General features: G+C 30.4%; 1 protein-coding gene and 1 long non-coding RNA gene across 3 annotated transcripts in view; one reads left to right on the forward strand and one right to left on the reverse strand.

The window, feature by feature from the left end:
* Positions 1–1141: 1141 nt before the first annotated feature.
* Positions 1142–4647, reverse strand: LOC143204844 (uncharacterized). The gene is made up of 3 exons (XR_013007685.1): positions 4550–4647; positions 1588–1632; positions 1142–1533 (listed from the first exon to the last, which is right to left on the reverse strand). It is a non-coding gene; the product is annotated as an uncharacterized LOC143204844 (long non-coding RNA).
* The window catches only part of Ork1 (Open rectifier K[+] channel 1), a 35470-nt gene continuing 18409 nt past the window's right edge, over positions 4635–21695 (forward strand). Inside the window, exons 1-3 of one of the 2 annotated variants that reach the window (XM_076417715.1) lie at positions 4635–5205; positions 5423–5582; positions 17546–17719. In XM_076417715.1, coding sequence (XP_076273830.1) covers positions 5441–5582; positions 17546–17719 — 316 coding nt within the window. In that variant the 5' untranslated portion in view covers positions 4635–5205; positions 5423–5440. Of the gene's footprint in view, positions 5206–5244; positions 5348–5422; positions 5583–17545; positions 17720–21695 lie in introns of those variants that run through there. The other variant, XM_076417714.1, reaches the window with a different exon arrangement.

Genomic DNA, 21695 nt, shown 5'->3' on the forward strand with positions numbered 1-21695 from the left:
TCCATGTTTCGGATCATCTAGGAAACCATGTAATTAAATTTTTTTGTTGTTAGAAATATCAAAAACAAATGAAGCATACTAGATAAGGTAGGAAGTAGTAGTAACTGTAGAATTTTCAAGTACAAATTAAATATAGTTCCTGTACATAAAACAACGAAAAAACGTTATATTATTTTGATACCTAGTTTTATGTTTCTTATTTATTTGAAATAGGAATTTTATATATTAGATTGTCTTTAAATATCTCTATTCAATTATCGTTCTTTTCAATCTTATTGTCTGTCATTGCGTAGGAAAAATATCAAGTATTCGTAGCTATAGAGTATTGTTCGACTTGTTCATAGAACAAAATTGATTCCTCATTATTCAGTTAATCAGGAAACCCTTTATCGTAAACCTATAACACTGCAAACAAATTTTGATTCAATTTTTAAATAAGTAATCAATCCTATAGTGCCTGGGTCCATCTATAATATTTTTTTACACTTTGTTTTGGAAAACTTATAATAAAACTTATATTGTATTTATAATTAATTTCCATATATCCATATATGTTTCAATACTTGCATATGTAAAAGCAATTTATTATGTACTAATTGTGTTTTCTTTTAACTAACCAATACATTTTCCTATATTTGAACGTTGAATATAATTGGATAGTTTAAATAAAGACCTTGTCGTCAAAAGCTGTGTTTCGAAATATTTCATTTAAACAACATAAGAAATACTTTGGAAATACTAATTATTGGTAGGTAATTCAGAAAATTTGTGAAAAACTGATAAATAAAGACTTTTATACTAATAATAAGGGATAAACATTATTACAGTGCATAAAACTACAGATATTGATATTAGATAAAATAATTAAACATGCCATAAAATTTAACATAAATATTTATAGAAATCTTTACGATTATTAAACATAAAAATTGTTTTTTGTTCACCTATTTGGTCACAATAACAAATAGATTGTCTCAAAACCCATTACTGTTTGGTTGCAGTTCTGTTACAAAGTTATTTTATCATAAAAAGATTTTTTTCTATAATTAGTTACTGCTGATCAAAATAATAACGAACCGATTAATTTAAAATTTTCTGTAACCAGTTTTTATTTATCCGTTTATTTACATTTTCTATTTTTTACGGTAATTAGTACAATATTGATCAATTTTGAACGAAATTAAAATAAACAAGTATATTACATTGATATGCAATGATCTGAATAAATTTAATAATTTTTGTGTAATTATATTTATTTTATTTATGTATTATGTTGAAATTGCGTATATATAAATAGATGTTATCGAAAAGTATTTTTTATATATATATTTTAAAGTCTCCTTTTACCAACTATGGGTTGATCTGGACTGGACCTAAAGTTTAACGTGGGCTCCGAACTACTGTCCTCAGCATTAAGCCTACCGACCGGCGAGTGACCAACTTTAGAAATCATTCCAGAAGACTTCCGGTCTTACCCAGCCTGGTTACTGGCGTGACTGAGATCATTTTCCTTGTCGGATTTTACACTCTTGCCTAGAACAATCACAAATTTTAAACAATCACAAACATAAATTTACGACCATATACCAGCAGGAGGACCGCCCTATCGCCTTGACCACTGCGCCACTAAGCCTGCCGAAAAATAATTAATAATAATTTGAATTTACACTGTCATATACATAGTTGTGAAGGCATTGATAACAACATTAGAAAAGCAAATTCAATAAACTAGAGGAAATACTAGTTAGGAAGAAGATCAAAAGGTTTGATTTTTTGAGTGCTGTTCTGGCGTTTTCCAAGAGTTCTAAAACTTCGATATTCACATGAGTCACATTCACCTGGAGTTTTTCATCATGTTTTCTTGCGATTCTATTGATTTCTTGAGCGAGAGTAGATACCTAAAGGTCTCGGTGTAAGTAACCAATCCTATAGTATCTGGGTCCATCTGCAATAGTTCTTAGGACTTTGTTTTTGAAAACTTTTTGTATTTATGTTAGTTTTCGCAAAACATCCTCTTGATAATAACTTTGATAACAAGATTAGAAAGGCAATTTCAGTAAACTGGAGAAAATATTAGTTTTGAAATATTCCGACAAAAAATAAATCGAAATGTTATAAAAGAAGGAGAAAATCTATTATAAAGAACCTTATTACTTACACACGTGGCAAGAGTGGTGAGTGATACACTATTACAGTTCTAGGTTCTGTTGCGTCCAGCCTATTCATCAGATATTGCGCCTTCTGCAGAACATTATTGATACCTCTGGCACACGGTTTCGAAATGCTGAAAAAATATAACAATGTAAGAAACAAACAAAAATATTATATAGAGATTTTTCTCAATATAAAGCTGTTAAGGTGAACCAAATTAATGTTCGTTGGTATCTTATAACATATCATAAATAAAAGCAAAAGCGAGTCGAATAAACTTGAAAGCATGATGTTTATAACATGTAACAGTTCCTTCAAAAAATAAACTGGAATATTAAAGAAACCTTGTTGAGAGCAACAAGAAAAAGAAGAAGGAAAATATTATAAAGGATCGCGTTACCTAATATATAATATAATGCAATAATATATAAGACAGAGCAGACATCTCACCAGAGAAAAAGTTCTTAGCGGAAAGGTACTACAAAGAAGCACTTCTTTTGAAGACTGATGCCTTAGTAAAGAGATTTTTTGTAACAAATTGGGGGGTACCGTTAGGCATAAATTGAGTTTGATTAATCATGTGCTCAAAAGTTCTGGTACCCGATGAGTTTTATTAAATGTTGGACAATATAGAAGAACGTGCTTGGGAATTATTGAATAAGGTTGGAATAAGGCATTAGTTTTTTAAAGTGCAAAATGTCAGTGTTCCTTTACCATGTAACATACCACATATAGAAAATGTTACTATGGCTGATGTCATTGTGACAGTTTCTATTGGAGACAATAGCAATAATACAAATAGGAGGATAAATATGGGAATAAAAGTTAACCGTAGTAAACCAGTGCATATTGAATTCATCTACAACCAAACTGTTCTTATACCAATAAATATTTATAATACTATTATCCCATAAAGTAATAACGCTAAGTACATGAAAACTTAGTGACAAGAAGCATATTAAAAAAAAAGAAAAAGAACTCTAATTAAAATATTAAAATATATATTGACTATTTGTAACAAACCTATGTGAATTTTGTTCGAGCTCATACAACTAATAAAATTCAGTCCAGATTATTCATCAGATTTAATACCCTCTGACTAAAGTTTTCTTGCATGGCTTCATAAGTTGGAGAATTATTGGGATAAATGTGTTGAAGCCGAGGGAACTTATACTATAATGCTATTCTCATTTAAACTTGCTTCAAAGAACCTGGTCCTGCTCGGAAAATTGTTGGAAAGGTCAATGATTTTTTTTAAATATCGCGACAAATCGACTCAATTTATCTCATGACATCGCTACTAATTGTTCATAATGCAATTTTAAACCTAGTTCTAGATGTTAAAAAGAAATAAAATGGAGCTATTTTTAAAATGAATTGGGTGATGGAAAATGGATCATGTAAGAGAATAATGTATGAAAAATATGGCAGTTCGAAGCCTGGAGAAGATTCAGAAATGGTTAGAAAACCTACATTGATGCCAAGAGAGGTTATGTTAAGTATATGATATCTACCAAGTAAGGTAATTATAAAACCCGACTTGATTAATACAGCATTCTGATTTAAACGTGTCCTGGATGTTTGGAAAATGGCTGAAGTTATTATGATTCCGAAACCTGGAAACCACTAAATCTTAACCACTTGTTAACCACACACTTGTTAACCTATCGTAGATAGAAAAAATCTAATACCTGTATGAATGTATTAAGAGATTCTCCACAAGATATGAGGAAAGATTCTACATCCATGTTAACACCGAAGAGTTGCAATTCTTGGATAACGCTGAACTTAGATTCTACTGAACTCAAAACAACTATAACGTGTGACATTGTGTAGTTTTATAGTGATGTGTACTAAATAACAATGGTCAATGGCAAAAAGCTATAATATGGCAAAACAAAATTCTGAAATTTATTTTTGTTTATTTTACTAAGTAAGGGCCTGTAGGTCTTGCTTGATAAGTACCTAGTTTGAAATACATATAGAGACAATTTGTAATTGTAAAGAATGAGATGAAATGAGATTCTTGAACCTGACGAAATCGTTAATCCTACTCTCTACTAATTTTTTAGTCAATAACTAAAAAGGAAACATATTATAGCATTGTCTTCCATTGCGAAGTTAGATGACACAAATGGCCAATAATTCGAAAAGAATGTGAAAGATTGACAGGAAAGTTTTGAAACCTTGCCCCATATGTTCTATAAAACCTTAGTTTATCAATGATTAGTCTTTGAAATGTATATGAATCAATTTGTTTTTATAAAAACGAATTTACTTTTTCCCATTATGATACAACAAATTCGAGGTACGACCGTTAAAACGAGTGATTCAAATAGTACTTTTCTTTTCCTATTTTACAAGCGCGTATTCATCGCAAAACGACCGGAATACTAACCAGATTTGTCATTGTGTATTTTCCCGAACTGTAACGTGCTACGAACTGACGCTATACATATACGCATAGCAGAGATCTCCGTGAATCTATCGCTCTATATCGTCTAAGTGGTCAGTTAATTTGCCATCGTTATCACTATATTTGCATATCGCACTCCTCCTACCACCCGGTTCGTCAACGATGGGTTTATATTGTCGCCGTTAGCGATACTGTCCGTCACTGTTCGCCTCGTCAACACCCGGTATATTAGCGACAACGCACCTATAACAACAACAAAAAAAATCAGTACATTGTGCTCCGCTAGCAATTAGTTTATCACTTGAGTGCCTCGGCTACTCAAGTGTCTATTTAATAATATTATCAGTTCATGTGATTTTTTCCTTGTACACGGACACACGTATCTTCGTCGGTACAAAAATGAACGGTGAAATCATGGATAACAAAACGACTATCCTCGACAATCGAAGCCGCTCCCCGATACTCATCTCGAAAAAGACAATCGTGCTAATTGCGTAAACAAAAACGGAAAAAATCTAGTCCCATCGCGAGAGTTTTCCGATTCGATTTCTATCGGGATGGTCCCTATATCTATATCATTAGTGTAATTGTGTTGTTTCGTGTGTATCTCTTGAAGTGTACCAGACGATTATCATAAGGTAAGAGTTTGTTGTCAGGTTCAACGATAAGATATCATCGATTATTTTCGAAAATATATAAAACGTCTTCTGAATGGTTCCGTGAAACATGTCAGAATTCTATCGGGAAGAAATCCCTCTGATTTCGTCGAAGACGGCACACGTACGATATCGATTCCATCATCGAGACCGATTCGAACATATCTCATATATCGTTCGTTTTTTTTTTCTATTCTAGATCGATAAGCGGGCCGATATGTCGAAGAAGCAATGGTTCGTCGTGTTGTGTCTTTTCGTGTTGTATCTGTTAGCTGGCGCGGCGATCTTCTTTTACGTGGAATCCCAGGAGGAACACAAAAGAGCCGAGATTCAAACAAGCGAGAAAAAGGAACTGGAAAGTAAGTTTACAGAACATATCGTTTTTGCTTTTATTACGATTTCGAGAATGTCATTTTCGCCGGTCATCATCATGCTCTCTTCTTAATTAAAAAGTTGTTCATTATTCATTCTTCTTACCATAAATATTAATATTACTGATTATATGAAAAGTAAAAATTTGAAATGATATTAAAACAAAAATGGTTCATTCAAAAGGTCACAAGTTCGAATCCCAATGGGTTATGGATGTTTGTGTTTAACAGGCAAGACTAAAAACTGTAAAATCTGATCAACAGCCACGCCAATAATCAGGTTGGTGAAGGCCTGATACTTTCTGCAGCTCATGCTCATATAAACATAAACAAGACTTATTTTATATGAATCTCATAGTCTCAACTGATGACAGATATTTAAAATGTAATTTAGAAAAATTATATAATTATATTTTCAATGATGCCTAATCACATTTTTTATCAAGTTAAATCAGTTTATGATTTTAACCTAACCTAAAGTAACATTAATAACTTCATAATACCTTAAAGTTAAAATAAGGCATTGCCAAAGTTTTGTTGGAATTACACCTATCATCTAACCTAACACATCCTTGATACAAAAACAGGGTATTGTTCCTTCTATTTCTTATTTTTTCTATTTTTTTTTGTTTAGAAATATTTGAAGAAACTTAAAACCTTGAAGATTACATGATATGACTAAAATATCATTAAAACTATAATGATTCTCAAAAAACATGACAAATTATCATTAATAATGTAAAGTCGAACAATTTTTTTCTAATTAAGTAGAAGATAGTTAGACCTGGAGATGGGAGATGTCATGTATGTTATCATACCGTCAAGTCATCAATAGAGTTTTACTCTGTAAGTAAATCGTTTTCCACAAAAAGTAACATTAATAATATCCTAAAATGAAAATAAAGCAATGAGAACGTTTTGATAGAGTCACACTTGTCATCAAAAAATCCTTGATACCAAAACAGAGTATCCTTCCTTTCTACTTTAGAAATGTTTTAAAAAACCTGAAGAACGGATGATTCTTCTAAAACATCGCCAAAACTATAACGATTTTCGAAAACCATGACAAATTATAATTGTTAGTTTAATTTCGAACATTCTTCTTATAATAAAATAGTAAAAACCTAGACCTAAAGATGAGAGACGTGATTGTGATGAAACGTAACCAAAAGTATAACGTTTATAACAGATATCTATTCAAAGTTAATTAACTAATAAATTAGAAATAAGTTAAACCTGAAAATGCGAGATGTGATTATTCTAAAACGTATTCAAAGCCATACGGTATTTAAAGGTCATAGCAAATTTTAATTAATAATTAAAACTTTCTTCTAATTAGTTAGAATGTCACCATTTCGTCAATTCATGAATATAGTTTTACCCTATAAGTAAAGCATTTTACACACAAAACAATAATGCTAATAATACCCTAAAATTAAAATAAATCATTGATGACGTTTTGATAGAAACTTGTTTTTTCTTTCTTGGTACTTAACAGAAATATTTTATAGTTAAAATCTTGAATATCAACAGTTTTATACTAATTAAATAAAAGATAGTTAGAGAAAGTTAGTTAAAATCTTGAACATGGGATGATTCGTCTCAAATATCATGAAAACTATAACGATTTCCAAAGACCATGATAAATTATCATGGTTAATTTAAATTTGAACAGTTTTACTCTAATTAAGTAAAAGAAAGTTATACCTGAAGATGAGAGATGATAAAATGAGAATTTTATTCATATATTTATAACAGAAAATTAGTTAATAGAAAGTTAAACCTGAAGGTGTAAAATGTGATTATGATGAAACGTCGTCAAATATATAACAGGTCCTTAAAATCCAAAACATTTTATCGATAATTTAAATTGAAACAAACAGTTTCCTTCTAATTTAATTTCAATTTTAAAGAAAATAAACCAGTGGTTCATAAAATTTTGTTGCAACTAACATACTCATATTGAAAACGGAAGAAGAATATAACTCAGAATACAGCAATATTTTATTTACGAAAAACCAATTATTATTTTGTATTTTATTCCTGTTACATTGTTTACAACACTTTTTACTCCAGGATTAACAAAAAAAAAACTTTCTAGTTACTTTTCGTATTGTATAATACATATCTAAAAATGCAACATGTGGATATTTATCTATACGATTATCATAAACAATTTAAATATATATATTATCTGATATCAAAATAACTTATCTAAAGACAACAAAACTAATTAAACTAATAAAACTTACTATTTAAAGGAAAATAAAGATCAAACATATAAATTACATTATTAATATTTCGGCTATAAAAATTGTTCATATCAGACTCTCGAGAAGAGGCTATTTTTATTAAAATCCCTTTATCGTAAATTATGCGACATTTTACATACTATCCTCCATAAAACCCGTCATAAGTTTAAATCATTTATAGTACGAATAAATTTCATTAAACTTTTCGCTAAATCGTAACCTTGTTGATTTTTTCTCATGTTAGAACTTCCTAATAGATGATTTATTGTCAACTGATTGAATAAAAACACAAAGATTATGCCATTATTTTATTTATCCTGTTGTATAATGATCAAAATCTTAAAAGGGATCTTGTATATTATATTCTGGATGACATGTATATGTTCAAGTGAATAATGGTGACAAGTAATTTAAATAATACTTCATTATTTTTTAACTAAACGGTTAAATGTATTTTTGAAGCAACTGTATATGTATTAAATAAAAATACTACAAAATTAATGATATTATATATTATACATTTCAATAAGTTATCGGGTAAATATGTTATTCATAATTTGTAGAATTGTCAACATTTGACATATTTGTGTAAGTGATTACTCAGAAATACTCTAAGCCGCAGACTGATACAAACTTAACTTTTATCAAATAGTCAATAAAATATATTATTAGGTACTTGCATGTATTCTGATCATCGATATATCTAACCTAACTATTTACTACCGAATTATTAAAAATATACAGACCCTAATAAGGAAAGCTCAACATTTTCGACCCTCATTAGTTGTTACTGTTATTTGTTTTGAACAAATCTGATGCAGAAGCCTATCAAACTCTCTTAGAATATTATGGTGATGCTGTTGATTTTAGTTTCAACCATTGAAAAGAGGTTATTATAATATTAATAACAGAGAACAGCTTGGAAACTCAAAAAAATTCTAAGACCACGAATTACAAGACTTAGCGTACAAAAACCTAGCTGAAACTAACCAAGAACTTTCAAAAAATATATCACTTGATCAATCAAGTGTTTCCGGATGTTTACACCAATGAGAAAGATACAAAATGGCGGAAAATGCTGGACGTATTGGATAACAACGCCTATTTTGATCGGTTTCATTGCTTGACAATAAACAGAAGAGTTTTCTGTGGCCTATTGTGACTGGGAATGAAGAAGTAACAACAATTCCAAACGCAAGAAGTCATGGGTTGGTCTACTAGAACCATCCACATCGATTCCAAAGCGAAATCTTGCTGTGTATACGGTGGCATCAACAAGGAATAAAGAAACTGAACTGAAAATAAAGTATTGCTGTGGATGTCTATCGCCATTTGAATACATTTTTGCAAAATAATACCAATAACGAGTAATAGACATACCAAAGTGTCCTTCTTGCACGTTAGTACTCGACCAGAGGTTGTAAGAGTGAAGGATGTACTCTAATAGGAATTTATGCTTCACCCACCCTACTCACCAGACATAGGGCTTCTGATTACCATTTGTTCAGTTAGATGTAGCATGGCTACGAGGCACATAGTTTCATAGTCGTTGATGACAACCGCCTAAAAGGTAAACTGAAAAAAGGTATCAGCATATTGCCAGAAAGAGGGAAGATAGTTGTAGAAAAGGATGGAATAATTTTTCTCAATAAATGTCTTTTTTATGTAAAAATACATACAAACATCTAACATTTTAGTATGTAATTTCAAATCTTCTAAACTTTCTTTGCAATAAGTTTCATCGTTGCAGAATTATAATTTTTTATGTTATTGTTGTTACCCATTAAATATAAATGTCCTGTAGACATTCAGAGATTGTTTATATTACGAAAGATGAAATATTGAAACCGAATTTCTTATTTTTTAGTAATCAAAAAAATCCAGTAAGAAAAGTAAGAAACAGTATATAACATTCATGGGTTAAATAACTCAGATATCGATTTTTATCTACATTTTTAGAAACTCTTGATTTTTGAACGTTTTAGGTACTCAGTATTAAAACGAAACAAAATAACTATGACATAATATAATATTCAGTGAAAAAAATATAGCCACGATCGCATTTTATCAATATATTTACGCATATTTCGTTATCTGTAGCATTAATTTTAAGCAATCTGATCTAAGGACTTATATAAAGTAGATTAACAATTTGTAGGATAGATAATCAGAAAGTTTTAATCATATTGGTTGATTAACATGCGATTGTAAAGGCCCTGCATTATTTCTGTGCTATGCCTAATCGTGTCTCATGCGTTGTAAAGATAACTAATGTTCAAGGAAGTGAATATTTAAAAAATGTTCGGGTAAACATTAATAACATTTTATCAAAATATTTGAAGATAACATTCCTATTCCCCTCAGCTATTATGCAAATTTCTCCAATAGTTTATAAAGGTTTTGTTCAATGGTATATTGTATATTTCTACATTAACAATTATTATTATTTTCGTAATAGTTCGTAGCACTATTTTTCTTGGTGGTCACATATTCTTTTTGATAATTTATGATAAATTTTATTTATTCATAGTATCAATCATTGATTTAATTCTATGCATCTTGCCCATCTTTCAAGCAATTTATAGGAGCCATCTTAAAAAAACTATTTGTCTATTGAGCAAAACCATCCATCAAGACATTCTTTAATGCCTACCGAAAATGTACGTTTTTCATTTACGAAACTTTCGCAATACAACATGTATAGCTTTGAAGCTTGATGCCGGTAGAATAAAATGAAGGCACATATTCGTCTATTTCAAAATAATCTGTGGGAGAAGACACTTTATCATTGTCAATGTTAAGAACTCTCATTTTAATACATTTAAAAAAAGTTTTTTTTACCAAATTCTAATGTCTACTGAACTACTTCTGTTGATTCCAATATTAAACTTATATAGTAATTTTGACAGTAAGTCTCTGTGAATTTAAATTACAACAAGGAATAGCATCTTGATTAAGCAATGCTCTTTAACATCTATAATAATCCAGTATGTGTGCAAAGAATAAACCTTAAAATATATATCGTTGATTTAATTATTCTTTTATTCATTGTTCTTAAACTTAAAACCCATTTTTATAACTAGGTCATTCTATATAGGCTATAACAAGGTCATTCGGAGACTTCACATCGAGGACCATAATACTATTGTTGCATTTTTATATTGAAACAACTACATTTCGCCGTAAATGCTATAACAATAGCATTATAAAACAAAATGTGTTTCTAAGATATCCTTAAAATTTAAGACCAAAACATAGAAGTTTAATAATTTCAAATCTGTTTAATGGATGTACAAGAAATAGAACATTATTTTTATCCATCTCAATGATTCAAATAAAGGGAAGTGGTTGTTTACACGTAGGAAAGTTATTACTCATTTAGTAACTAAGATTGCTTAACCTAATCCTGCTTAGTAACATGTATTTTAAATACAATGAATGGGATATTATTATAATACTACTATTGTTACATAATGTAGTAATTCTGATACATATTATAATTAGAATTTCATTATCAACATGTGTAGATCTTTTAGTCAACACATTCATAATTAGTTCCATATTTAAATAAACATAATTTTTTGAAGCTTTTGTATATATTGTCCACTTGTACCTTTTCTATATCTGTAAATTCTATCTCGAGAAATAGTCACGCCTTTTGAGACTAACCATAAATAAACCAAAACAAGCTCCGTACTTGGTCTCAGATGAGTCAATAGTGAAAAATATAATGGACCAAGACAAGTTCTTTTGATAATTGCCGTTGAAACTAGTCAGTTTTGAAATTAATTATTAAGAGCAATGAAAAGTCGATCACTTACGACAAAAATATGTACAAAAAATCATGATCGTAGCCCAGAAAAGTTAAGTTTCATATAATACTCCAGGAAAACATGTCCAACTACCATTTCTTTTAGTTTCTGTAAAACTCTCGGTGCAATAGAGGCTGGTTAGAATGAATGTTAAAATAATTAGTTCCATATCTATATAAACATAATTTTTTGAAATTGTTGTATATAATATCCATAATTAATGACAACTTTTTTTGCCTTTTCTATACCTGTATATACTATAACAGTAGCATTATAAAACAAAATTTTTTCTAAGATGCCTCTAAAATTTCAGACCAATACATAGAAGCAATGAAAATAAATCTGATAGCTGCTTTTGCTTTTATAGCTCTGGCATTCTAGTGGATACGATTGCTCGGTTTTGGCGTTTCTTGTAGATTTACGACTGATACTACTACAATATGAGCTTGCAGGAATTATATATTTTCAACATAAAATGTATACTTTCTCAAAAAACAAATAATTTCTTTCGGAACTCCATGTTGAAACTTGCCATGTTAGTGAAAATTAGATAAAAACTCAGACGAAAATATATTATTATTATTGCATACGCGTTTTTAATAACAATTTAACAATAAATCCTTTTTTAAAATCATAAATGATTATCCGTCATAGCGTAGATACTCATCTTATCAATCTGGCTTGAAAAACTCGGTTGGGTTTTTTATAACACATCTTATTAGTGGATTTAACAATTATTTTTACGCGCGTTGTCCCGCGTCATGGCAATTTTTCATAAAATGGTGTAAGGTTGAACGTTGATAGACTCGTTTGGGATGCTTGATGTCTAAAACCAGTGACCCACAAGGCCCGATTTTCTATAACAGTTGGTGAACTAGTTTAAGTAAGAATCTTGAAATCTTTGACCCTCAATGTCTTGGGGTAGCCTTAAATGGTGGACTAGATTTTTTTTAATGTTTAACCATACTTAATGAGTGATAACTAATTTATTAGTGACACATTAGGCTAGTATGGTTTGGCTGTCATTATGTTTATTTGATTTTTTCTCCAAATTTTAGTTTAGTATGATTATTTGGTCGTTTTTAATCATCATCTTCAATCCTTTCACTGTTTTTGAATGTTTTGTAATGTTTGGTGTCATTTACCTTCGCAATGAAATTCATATGTTACTTAGAGATGATGTAGTTATAGAAAACAATTAACCACATTTTCGAATCAGCTCTTATTCATTTTATTCATATAATCATTATTTAAGCAATACATCTAATAGTTATAATAAAATATTAATTAAGATCCAGGAACATATATATGATCAGTGGTCAGATATTGCGTTAAATAATTAGCGAAAATGTGAAGTAAGCAACTATTAAATACGATGACTTTGATATTTCTGTACTATATATCATATATCCTTTACTTATGTTGTTTGATTTGTTAAATACCAATGGTCATTTTTGATTTTAAAGACTTAAAAATGGTAATTTTGATGCCAAATGATGGTAAGGAGGGGCATGTATAACCAAAAATGTTCGACAACAACTTTTTGGACGAAAAACCAGCTCAAATTCTTAAGGAATTTTCATAAAATTTACCAGTTGATGAACTAACTATTGCAGGATGTTTAAATACGATGAAAAGGATTCAAATTGTATCCACCTCAGCAACCGTAAGCGTAATAAATCTTGGGTTAGCCCAGCAGAGCCATCCACATCGAAACTAAAGCAGAATACTCGTGGTTATTAAGACTTAGTATGCATATTATGTGATCAGCAAGTTTTAATGTGTTAGGAGCTATTTAACACTGAGAAAAACTATTACTGCAAACATTTACTGTCATCAATCGAATTAGTCGATCCACGAATTGTTGCCAAAAAGACCAGCAATAGCCAATGACAGACGAAAAGTAATTTCTTTGCATGACAGCAATTGGCCACACTTTGCAAGAGTTGTGAAGGATACGCTGTTGCAGCAATAATGGGAAGTTCTGTCGCATCCAGCATTCTAACTAGACCTTTTTACTACCATTTGTTCATTCACTCATTAATTTTTAAGACCACTACTTGGCTTGGTAAAAATAGATCGAAAAAAAAATGTTGAAAATATCTTGATTAATATATATTATAATATTCTAATTCAACTGGCTACACCAAAAGAAGCCTCCGGAATTAACAAAAGTGGCATCAATCCAAAGAAAGCACAAGGCCATGACCGGAGACGTGCTGAAAAAGTATGATTCCGAAACCGACCAAATGATCTAAATTCTTATCAACCAATTTTATTGCTACTAGTAATATAGAGACTATTCGAAAAACTCCCATTATAAAGATTAAAACCAATCATAGATTCAAGAAGAAGCTTACTGAACAATGAAAGAAATGAAACCAGATGTACCGCAAGGCACCTAGACCACACTAGACCTTCGGATTCCAACTGTTGGAGGGACCCTTAAGAGATTCTCATCAAGACATGGGGAAAGACCACAATGTAAATACCGAAGTGCTGCAACTTTTGGACAACACTGATCTAGGACTCAGACTCAAGAGATGTGCAATCTTGTAGTTGTGTAATAACGTGCACTAAATAACAAAACATTGAAATATGCTACTAACCTTTCTTTTATTTTATTAGAGACTTAGTCAGACTTAGGAAAAATGAGTCGTCCTAGACAAGTATCTATTTTTAAATTACTGTAGGAAAAATTTGCCTTTTTAACAAAAAAAAATTATCATAATACAATTATTATTAATTATATACAATTAATTACAAATACATATATAATACAGTAATAATGTATAACAATAATTAATTTGCGTTAACGTCTCTGTATAAGAAGAAGGTAGACTACTAACACGTATTTGCATATATATTTTTAAATAATTCTGAGAATATTAAAAAAATTCCTAATATAAAACACGTGAAAATTAGTTATAGTATACGCAATCAGATAGTGTACGTATGAGTAAATACAATAAACAATATTTTTATTGATATGATTTTAGAAATGTATGACGAATTGTCTCTATTATTAACAAAATGAGGTCTGATTATGAGAAACTACTCCAGGATATTGCTACGCGTATACTTTCACTATAACAAACTTTTTTATTATATTGAAAATTATATTTAATATCATGTTATTTATTTATGTTTTCACTTGCCTGTTGTAATTTTCGTGAGGCTTCTTCACTATTGTCTCTGACAGTTATAATCGTAGTATCATCAGCAAATGTAGCTATCGTGATATTTTCCATTTGTGGTATATCGCAACTGTAATGTAGATAAAGCATTGGTCCCAGTACACTTACTTGTGGTACACCTGTTTTTGATTCTTTAATTGTAGAGTAAGCTACTTCTTGTTTGACTCTAAACATTTTAGTTGTAATGTATGATTTTAATAGTTCGGTGTGTTGTTTTGGTAGCATTTTCTGTAGTTCATGAACAAGGCCTTCATGCCAAACCTTATCGAAGGCTTGTGCTACATCTAAGAATATAGATGAGCATACTTTTTTTTACTTTTGTAGGCTTTTTCAATAACATCTGTTATTCTGTGAACCTGGTCAATTGTTGAGTGCTTGTTAATAAACCCAAACTGGTGTGTTGGTATTAGGTTTTCCTCTCATAATCGGTTTTCTCTTTTCTACAGGAGTTTTTCAAATACCTTAGATATTACTGGCAGCAGTGATATAGTTCTATAGGATTTTATTTCGTTTGGTGACTTCCCAGGTTTTGTGATCATTATAATATTAAGCAAAAGGAAAGACTTTCTAAACTACAATTAGGAACTGTATCTTGGTTAAGTAAGGTGTTTTTTCAAATTTAGATCTATAATCATCCAGTCTGAAAGGCAAATTATAAAGCTCACTGTACCTATAAATTCATAAGATATTCCCTTAAATTTATTATTGTTTACTTTTGAAACCATTTTTCACCTATTCTTTAAAAATTAATAAACCCTCATGCTGTCAAACAAAACTTTTTCAGTTGTTTCATGTCACTTGTTCTGGCTTTTATACCTCCAGTCCTCTGGCAGTTCTTAAGCACACTGGGAATATGATTATGATTTCTCCTATTTGATGCCTCTAATATAAATGACATTTTTCAAGAGTCTGTCATCAAAGTGATGGTACAAGATCACCGAATATAATGGACAATATTTCAAATGTTGGGTCTATTGTTCATTCCTATTTACTGTTGTTATTTTGGTACAAAAATGTTTAATCGATATACAAGAAATGGAACATTATTTTTGTCCACCACAATGATTCAAACAAAGGGAAGTGGTTGTTTAAACGTAGGAAAGTTTATTATTCATTTAGTAATTAAGATTATTTAACCCAATCCTGGTTATTAACATATATTTTACATATTATAATTAGAATTTTATTAACAACATATGCAGATCTTTTAGTCAGCACATTCGATAAACATAATTTTTTGAAGCTTTTGTGTATATTATTCACTTTTTACCTTTTCTATATCTGTAAATTCTATCTCGAAAAATAGTCACGCCTTTTGAGACTAACCATAAATAAACCAAAACAAGCTCCGTACTTGGATTTCAGGTGAATCCATAGTGAAAAGTGTCAAAACTACTCAGTCACGGTAACGAGTTGTCAGTCTTGAAATTAATTATTAAGAGCACTTACGACAATAATATGTACAAAAAATCATGATCGTAGCCCACAGAAATTAAGTTTCATATAATAAGTTTCATTGATGTCAAGAAAAGTGATGCTTAGAGGGGGATAAGAAGAAATTGTTTACCAGGAACTGCTTAAAAGTATAGATTAATAGACAAGGATTGAACAATAGAGAAGGCCTTGTCTTCTTCCAGGAAACCTTGTTAAAATGAATTTTTCACCTAGAAATCTCAAAAGATCTACACAGTGTAGAAATTAGTCGATCAAAAGGCTGTATAATTCTTAAATTATAATTAAAATTTATATTAATAGTATTTTTAACATAGTATTTTTATGTTGTTAAGCCACAGTCCTTTTTAATGTTGCGATTCCTGTTAATTAAATTCGTGATTCTCCAACTATTTTTTTCACCGATGATGCTTTACCATGTTTTCCGTCATATTCTATCGCTCCAGAAACGTTAAAAATGGAGCTATTTTCATCACAGACTCTCTCGTTAACCAAGCCTTTGTTAGTTATTTTGTGAACCAAGCCTGAAATGTGCAGTACGCAGCGTTGTCAACATAAAAGAGGATGTAACAGCGTAATTGAAAAGTAACCTGTTACATCCTCCCCGGCCTACCAGAGTAAAACACATTTTTTTGACAAAATTAGTTTTTTTTTTATTCAACATAATTCCCCTCAACAGTGATACACTGATTATAGAGGCCCTCCAACTTTTTGTAGTACGATTTGTCCTTTACTTCAAAATAAGCTTCAGGTTCGGCGATTACCTCTTCATTCGACGAAAACATTTTCACAGCGAGCATTCTTTTGAGTTTGATTCCAACAAAAGGTGTTTCGCTCAAAATGCTACAATTCACAAACTAATGATCCGACAGCTGTTAAATTTATACACGCATCTTTTGAGGATTAAGACTAACTAAAAAACATATGAATTTAATTCTAGTAGCGCCATCTATGTGTCAGGCCGGGGACTCCTCAATTGAACTGTTATTATATTGCATGGTGTACTATATACTTCTTGTCTATCTCCTGTATGAATGACAAATATCTTCCATTTGTGATATTTTGGTCAAAACCACTACGTCTTTTAGACATACATTCTCAATACTACTCAATGACGTTAAATACTTAATTCTTAATAATAAAAATATATCGTATTACCATAAAACCATTCAAATATTTGTTGTTACGTTCATTGATTTTATTTCTGAATTGATATTAATCCTATTCTTTTGTTGCAGCCTTGCTGAGGATTCACTTTCAAGGAAATTATACAGTTCGGAAGGAGCTCTTCACCAAGTTGACTGATTACTGTGGGAAACCTCTAGGAATGAATATGAGCGAAGATCCGATCGACTATAAGTGGGATTTCTACCATTCCTTGTTTTTTGTTATAACGGTAGTCAGTACTATAGGTAAGATGATTTTTTATAAATACAAGTGTGCTATTTTATAAGTGTGTTCATTATCGCCAGTAAATTAACTTTAGTTTTGGAATACTTAAGTATAATTAATTGCTATATTATCAGCATTATTTTGCAAATGATATTATGAAAAAAATAAAAAGTTTTTCTTCTTATTGCGGCTCATACTAATTATTGTTCTAACTAGTACAATTTTTTCTGTAGTATTTCTTCATTCTCATATATTTTAGGACATTAATGCACAATATTATATTATTACACAAGTTTGCAAAAAATATGACTTAATTTATATGTTTTTGGATGTGCCGATTCGGAAAAGGGTTTCCTTCTTGTATCAGGATTACAGGTTTTGACATTAAAATAAAAGTTAATGGACTCGAAATCTTCTTTAAAACTCTTCTGTATTTTCGTCCCAAGGTCTCCTTGAAATGTCTAACCTTAGTATGACATTATTGAAATGCTCCATTATACATATTATCTTGTCTTCATTTCTTTAATGTCCTAGTGAAATCGTTCTCTTTGCTCTTCAATCACATCTCCTCGTCTCTAGAGTAAGTACTTTACGTTCACAAAGTAATATAAAGCTTGAAATGCCATAAGCATTTTTTTCAATGACCTCCTATGACTCCTTAAAAGCAATCTACCCTTCTTTTTGAGTGTCTGGTCTCACGAAGTGAAAAAAATATAGATCAACATTTCAATTTTAAATATTGAAGGGAGATAAATTATTAAGAATTTAATTCCCACTAAATTTGTTTGATTTAATCGAAAATAAATTACATGCGGCACTCAGATGTCACGTTATATGAAATGTTTTAAACCGTAATTTATTCTAGACAGTTTAAACTGGATAATACTTTTGAATTATTAAAATAAGGTCATAAAGACAATATAGTAAATCACATTTTTATTATATCCAATATAAAATTTAATTTTAGGAAGGGGAATGTGGTAAATGCAGAATAATTTAGATCGTCTTGGCCTAGATTTTACAAAAAGTCGCAATTTAGGCATATGTAATAAAGATTATTCGAATGATTTGGATATTGATGTAATAAAATGTATACAAAATGATCTTAAATGATATAATGGAAAAATATATTATAAACATACTATTGCAACGGTCATAAACGGGCCTTGGCGCGGAGAACATTGGGTACTCGCATGTATTTTGATCAGTCTTGATCTATTGGTGGAAATGCGAAGTAGTGATGTAAAAACTGTTAAACAACTCAATAAAACTTTTCCATATAAACATTTCAGCTCCATTGTAGCTCGAACTAAAATTTCTGCAACACCTAGTATGTTATGCACCAACTGATTAACACTTGTTCAAAATGATTTAGAATAACTTTGCCGGCACAGGGTTCGGAAGAGCTAAAGTAGTTGGAAATTAAATCCATGGCTGTATAAACAAAGATAGAAAAAAGTTGGAATGGTTGGAAATTAATGGAAAATTTGGTTGGAATAATGTTTTTTATAAATATGTATTATATCAGGTTTTCTCAAGAAAGGCCTTAATGAGAACCTAATCACAATACATGAAAGCACCTAACATATCGATTTGTTGAAATAATACATTTTTTGATACCTTTTCCATATTTTCTATATTTGATTTTTTTTTCTATATAATAAATACACAAAATAAATAATTTTGATAATTTCACGCCAAACTAATTCTACGATGCTAAGAATCGTTAATCTTGTTGTAGAATATAAAAAGGTGCTCTTTACTGTAAACCCTCAATTTCTGTCGAAATAATATATTTTAAAAAAAAAGTAAAATAGTTAGAATGGTGTTGAATAAATGCCGATTCATCAGACTTTTGAATATTCATATTCAAACTAGAATATAAAAAAAACACTTTTTATTATACTCTTAGCAATCTTAGCCAGAGTGAACCAGGTGTACCGGAAAATCACTACCGGTTTTTTCGGAAAAATAACTACATAATTTTCAAGAAAAAGGAAACATTTATTTGTTCAAAGTATTAGCCATTTAATTATGTACATTTTGTTCATCTTTAAAGCAGTTTACGGATGCTATCCCAAAAAAAAAGTTTGTCCTTTGAGCATAAAATCCTTTCAATCATCGAGACATTTTCTAACTTCTTTTTGGTGGACTGCTGCTATGAAAACACGTGTCCCATTAATGTGAAACGTTGATAGTCGGACGGGACTAGGTCTGGATAATGGCAGGTGTGATAATATGTCCCATCCAAATACCTTCAATGCTTCCTTGACCGGTTTTGCCTTATGAGACGGTGCGTTTTCGTGCTGTAAAATCACTTTACTTTATCTTCAGACCAATTATGGAGGTTTTTCGATCAATATGTGGTTGAAATTGATCATTTGTTGTCGATAGCGATCACTATTAACTCTTTCACCAGGTTTCAACAGTTCGTAGTATACCACGCCACTCTGGTCCCATCAAACATAGAGCGTTGTCTTGTGACAAAAATTATTTAGACTTGGAGTCGATCATAATCATGTTTTTTTGCGCTTACAGTTTTCAAAATAAATATACTTTTCATGACCCGTCACTATTCGAGGCAGAAATGACTTCCGACTATACCTTTGAAGAAGTATTTATCATTCAACTGATGTGGCTTTCATCTTCCCACCTTTCGAATTGTCCCCATTGTTCGTAATCGGTCGCTAATCATTTCTTGGGCCACATTTAACGCTTCTGAAATTGTTTTTGAGTTTGGGTTTGGTCTTCATCCAATAACACTAGCAGTTTCGCAACTTTTTCAATTCAATTTCATTTCAAACAATGCATAGTTGAGTCTATAGACGTCTGTTAGAAAAACTGTTAATGACTTTTCGGTACACCTGGCTTAGCTCGGATAACGAAAGCAGAACAGTTGCTCATAACAGAACAGCCAAATTTGTCACACAGATTGCCGGTCAGTACCAATCGGTTGCGAAACTCATTAAAGACTATATTTTAGAATACAATAATCAAATTTTAAAGAGGCCTGTGCGATTCTCCGAGGTAAATATTTTTGAATATTGTTGAGCTGACCTATCACGTGTTGCGTACTTAGATGGTAAATAGTTTAACAATAATGGAATTAGTGATAACAGTTAGATCAAGATTATGTGAAACCATTAACTATAAAACCATGCAAAAGAGATTGATTGAAGTTAAAATAATAGGGAAGGACGTACCCGCTACAGAAATAAAAATTAAAAGTACTGATCTGTTCTTTTTTTGACTGATAGTGCTATAGTTTTGTCACGTCATTGATTTATCTATAAAAGCAGTAATTATTTTCGATCTAATGTTTAATAAAGTTAATAAAATATTAATATTATAATTGTCTAATCACGCAATTGTTGTTGAGGTTCCTCTTGTTAGATAATATATTAATTGGTTTATAATAAATAACTATAAAAGATATGTAAAATATTTTCAATAGATAAGGCATCAACTACTTTTAATTTAAATTGTTTCAATAAACAATAAAACGCTAATAATTGATAAAACTGTTTATATAACAGAAACTGAAATCTATTGAATTATTGCAAATAAAGTATATTTACATTTCTTGAATGTTTACTGGCAAAATTTTAAAAGAATTATCAGAAAAGGCTATAAAACTATTAACATATATATTTAATGCTATGCTACGAATTAATTACTTCCCTAGCATCTGGAAAGTAGCTAAAATATTAATGATACTTAAACCAGGAAAAATACCAGAAGACGTGACCTCCTACCGACCTATAAGTCTATTACCAATAATCTCGAAAGTTTTCGAGAAATTATACATAAAAAAACTAAACTATATAATAGAAAAAAGAAAAATTATTCCAGAACATCAGTTTGGCTTTCGCAATAAGCATGGGACTATAGAACAAGTGCATAGACTTGTAAACCAAATAAACGCTGACCTAAATGCCGAAAGATATTGTTCGGCTGCTTTCCTAGACATATCTCAGGCTTTTGACAAAGTATGGC

The sequence above is a fragment of the Rhynchophorus ferrugineus genome, unplaced genomic scaffold (genome assembly GCF_030347505.1).
Source record: "Rhynchophorus ferrugineus isolate W39M unplaced genomic scaffold, kcgeb_rfMv2 rfM11, whole genome shotgun sequence".
Lineage (NCBI taxonomy): Eukaryota > Metazoa > Arthropoda > Insecta > Coleoptera > Curculionidae > Rhynchophorus > Rhynchophorus ferrugineus.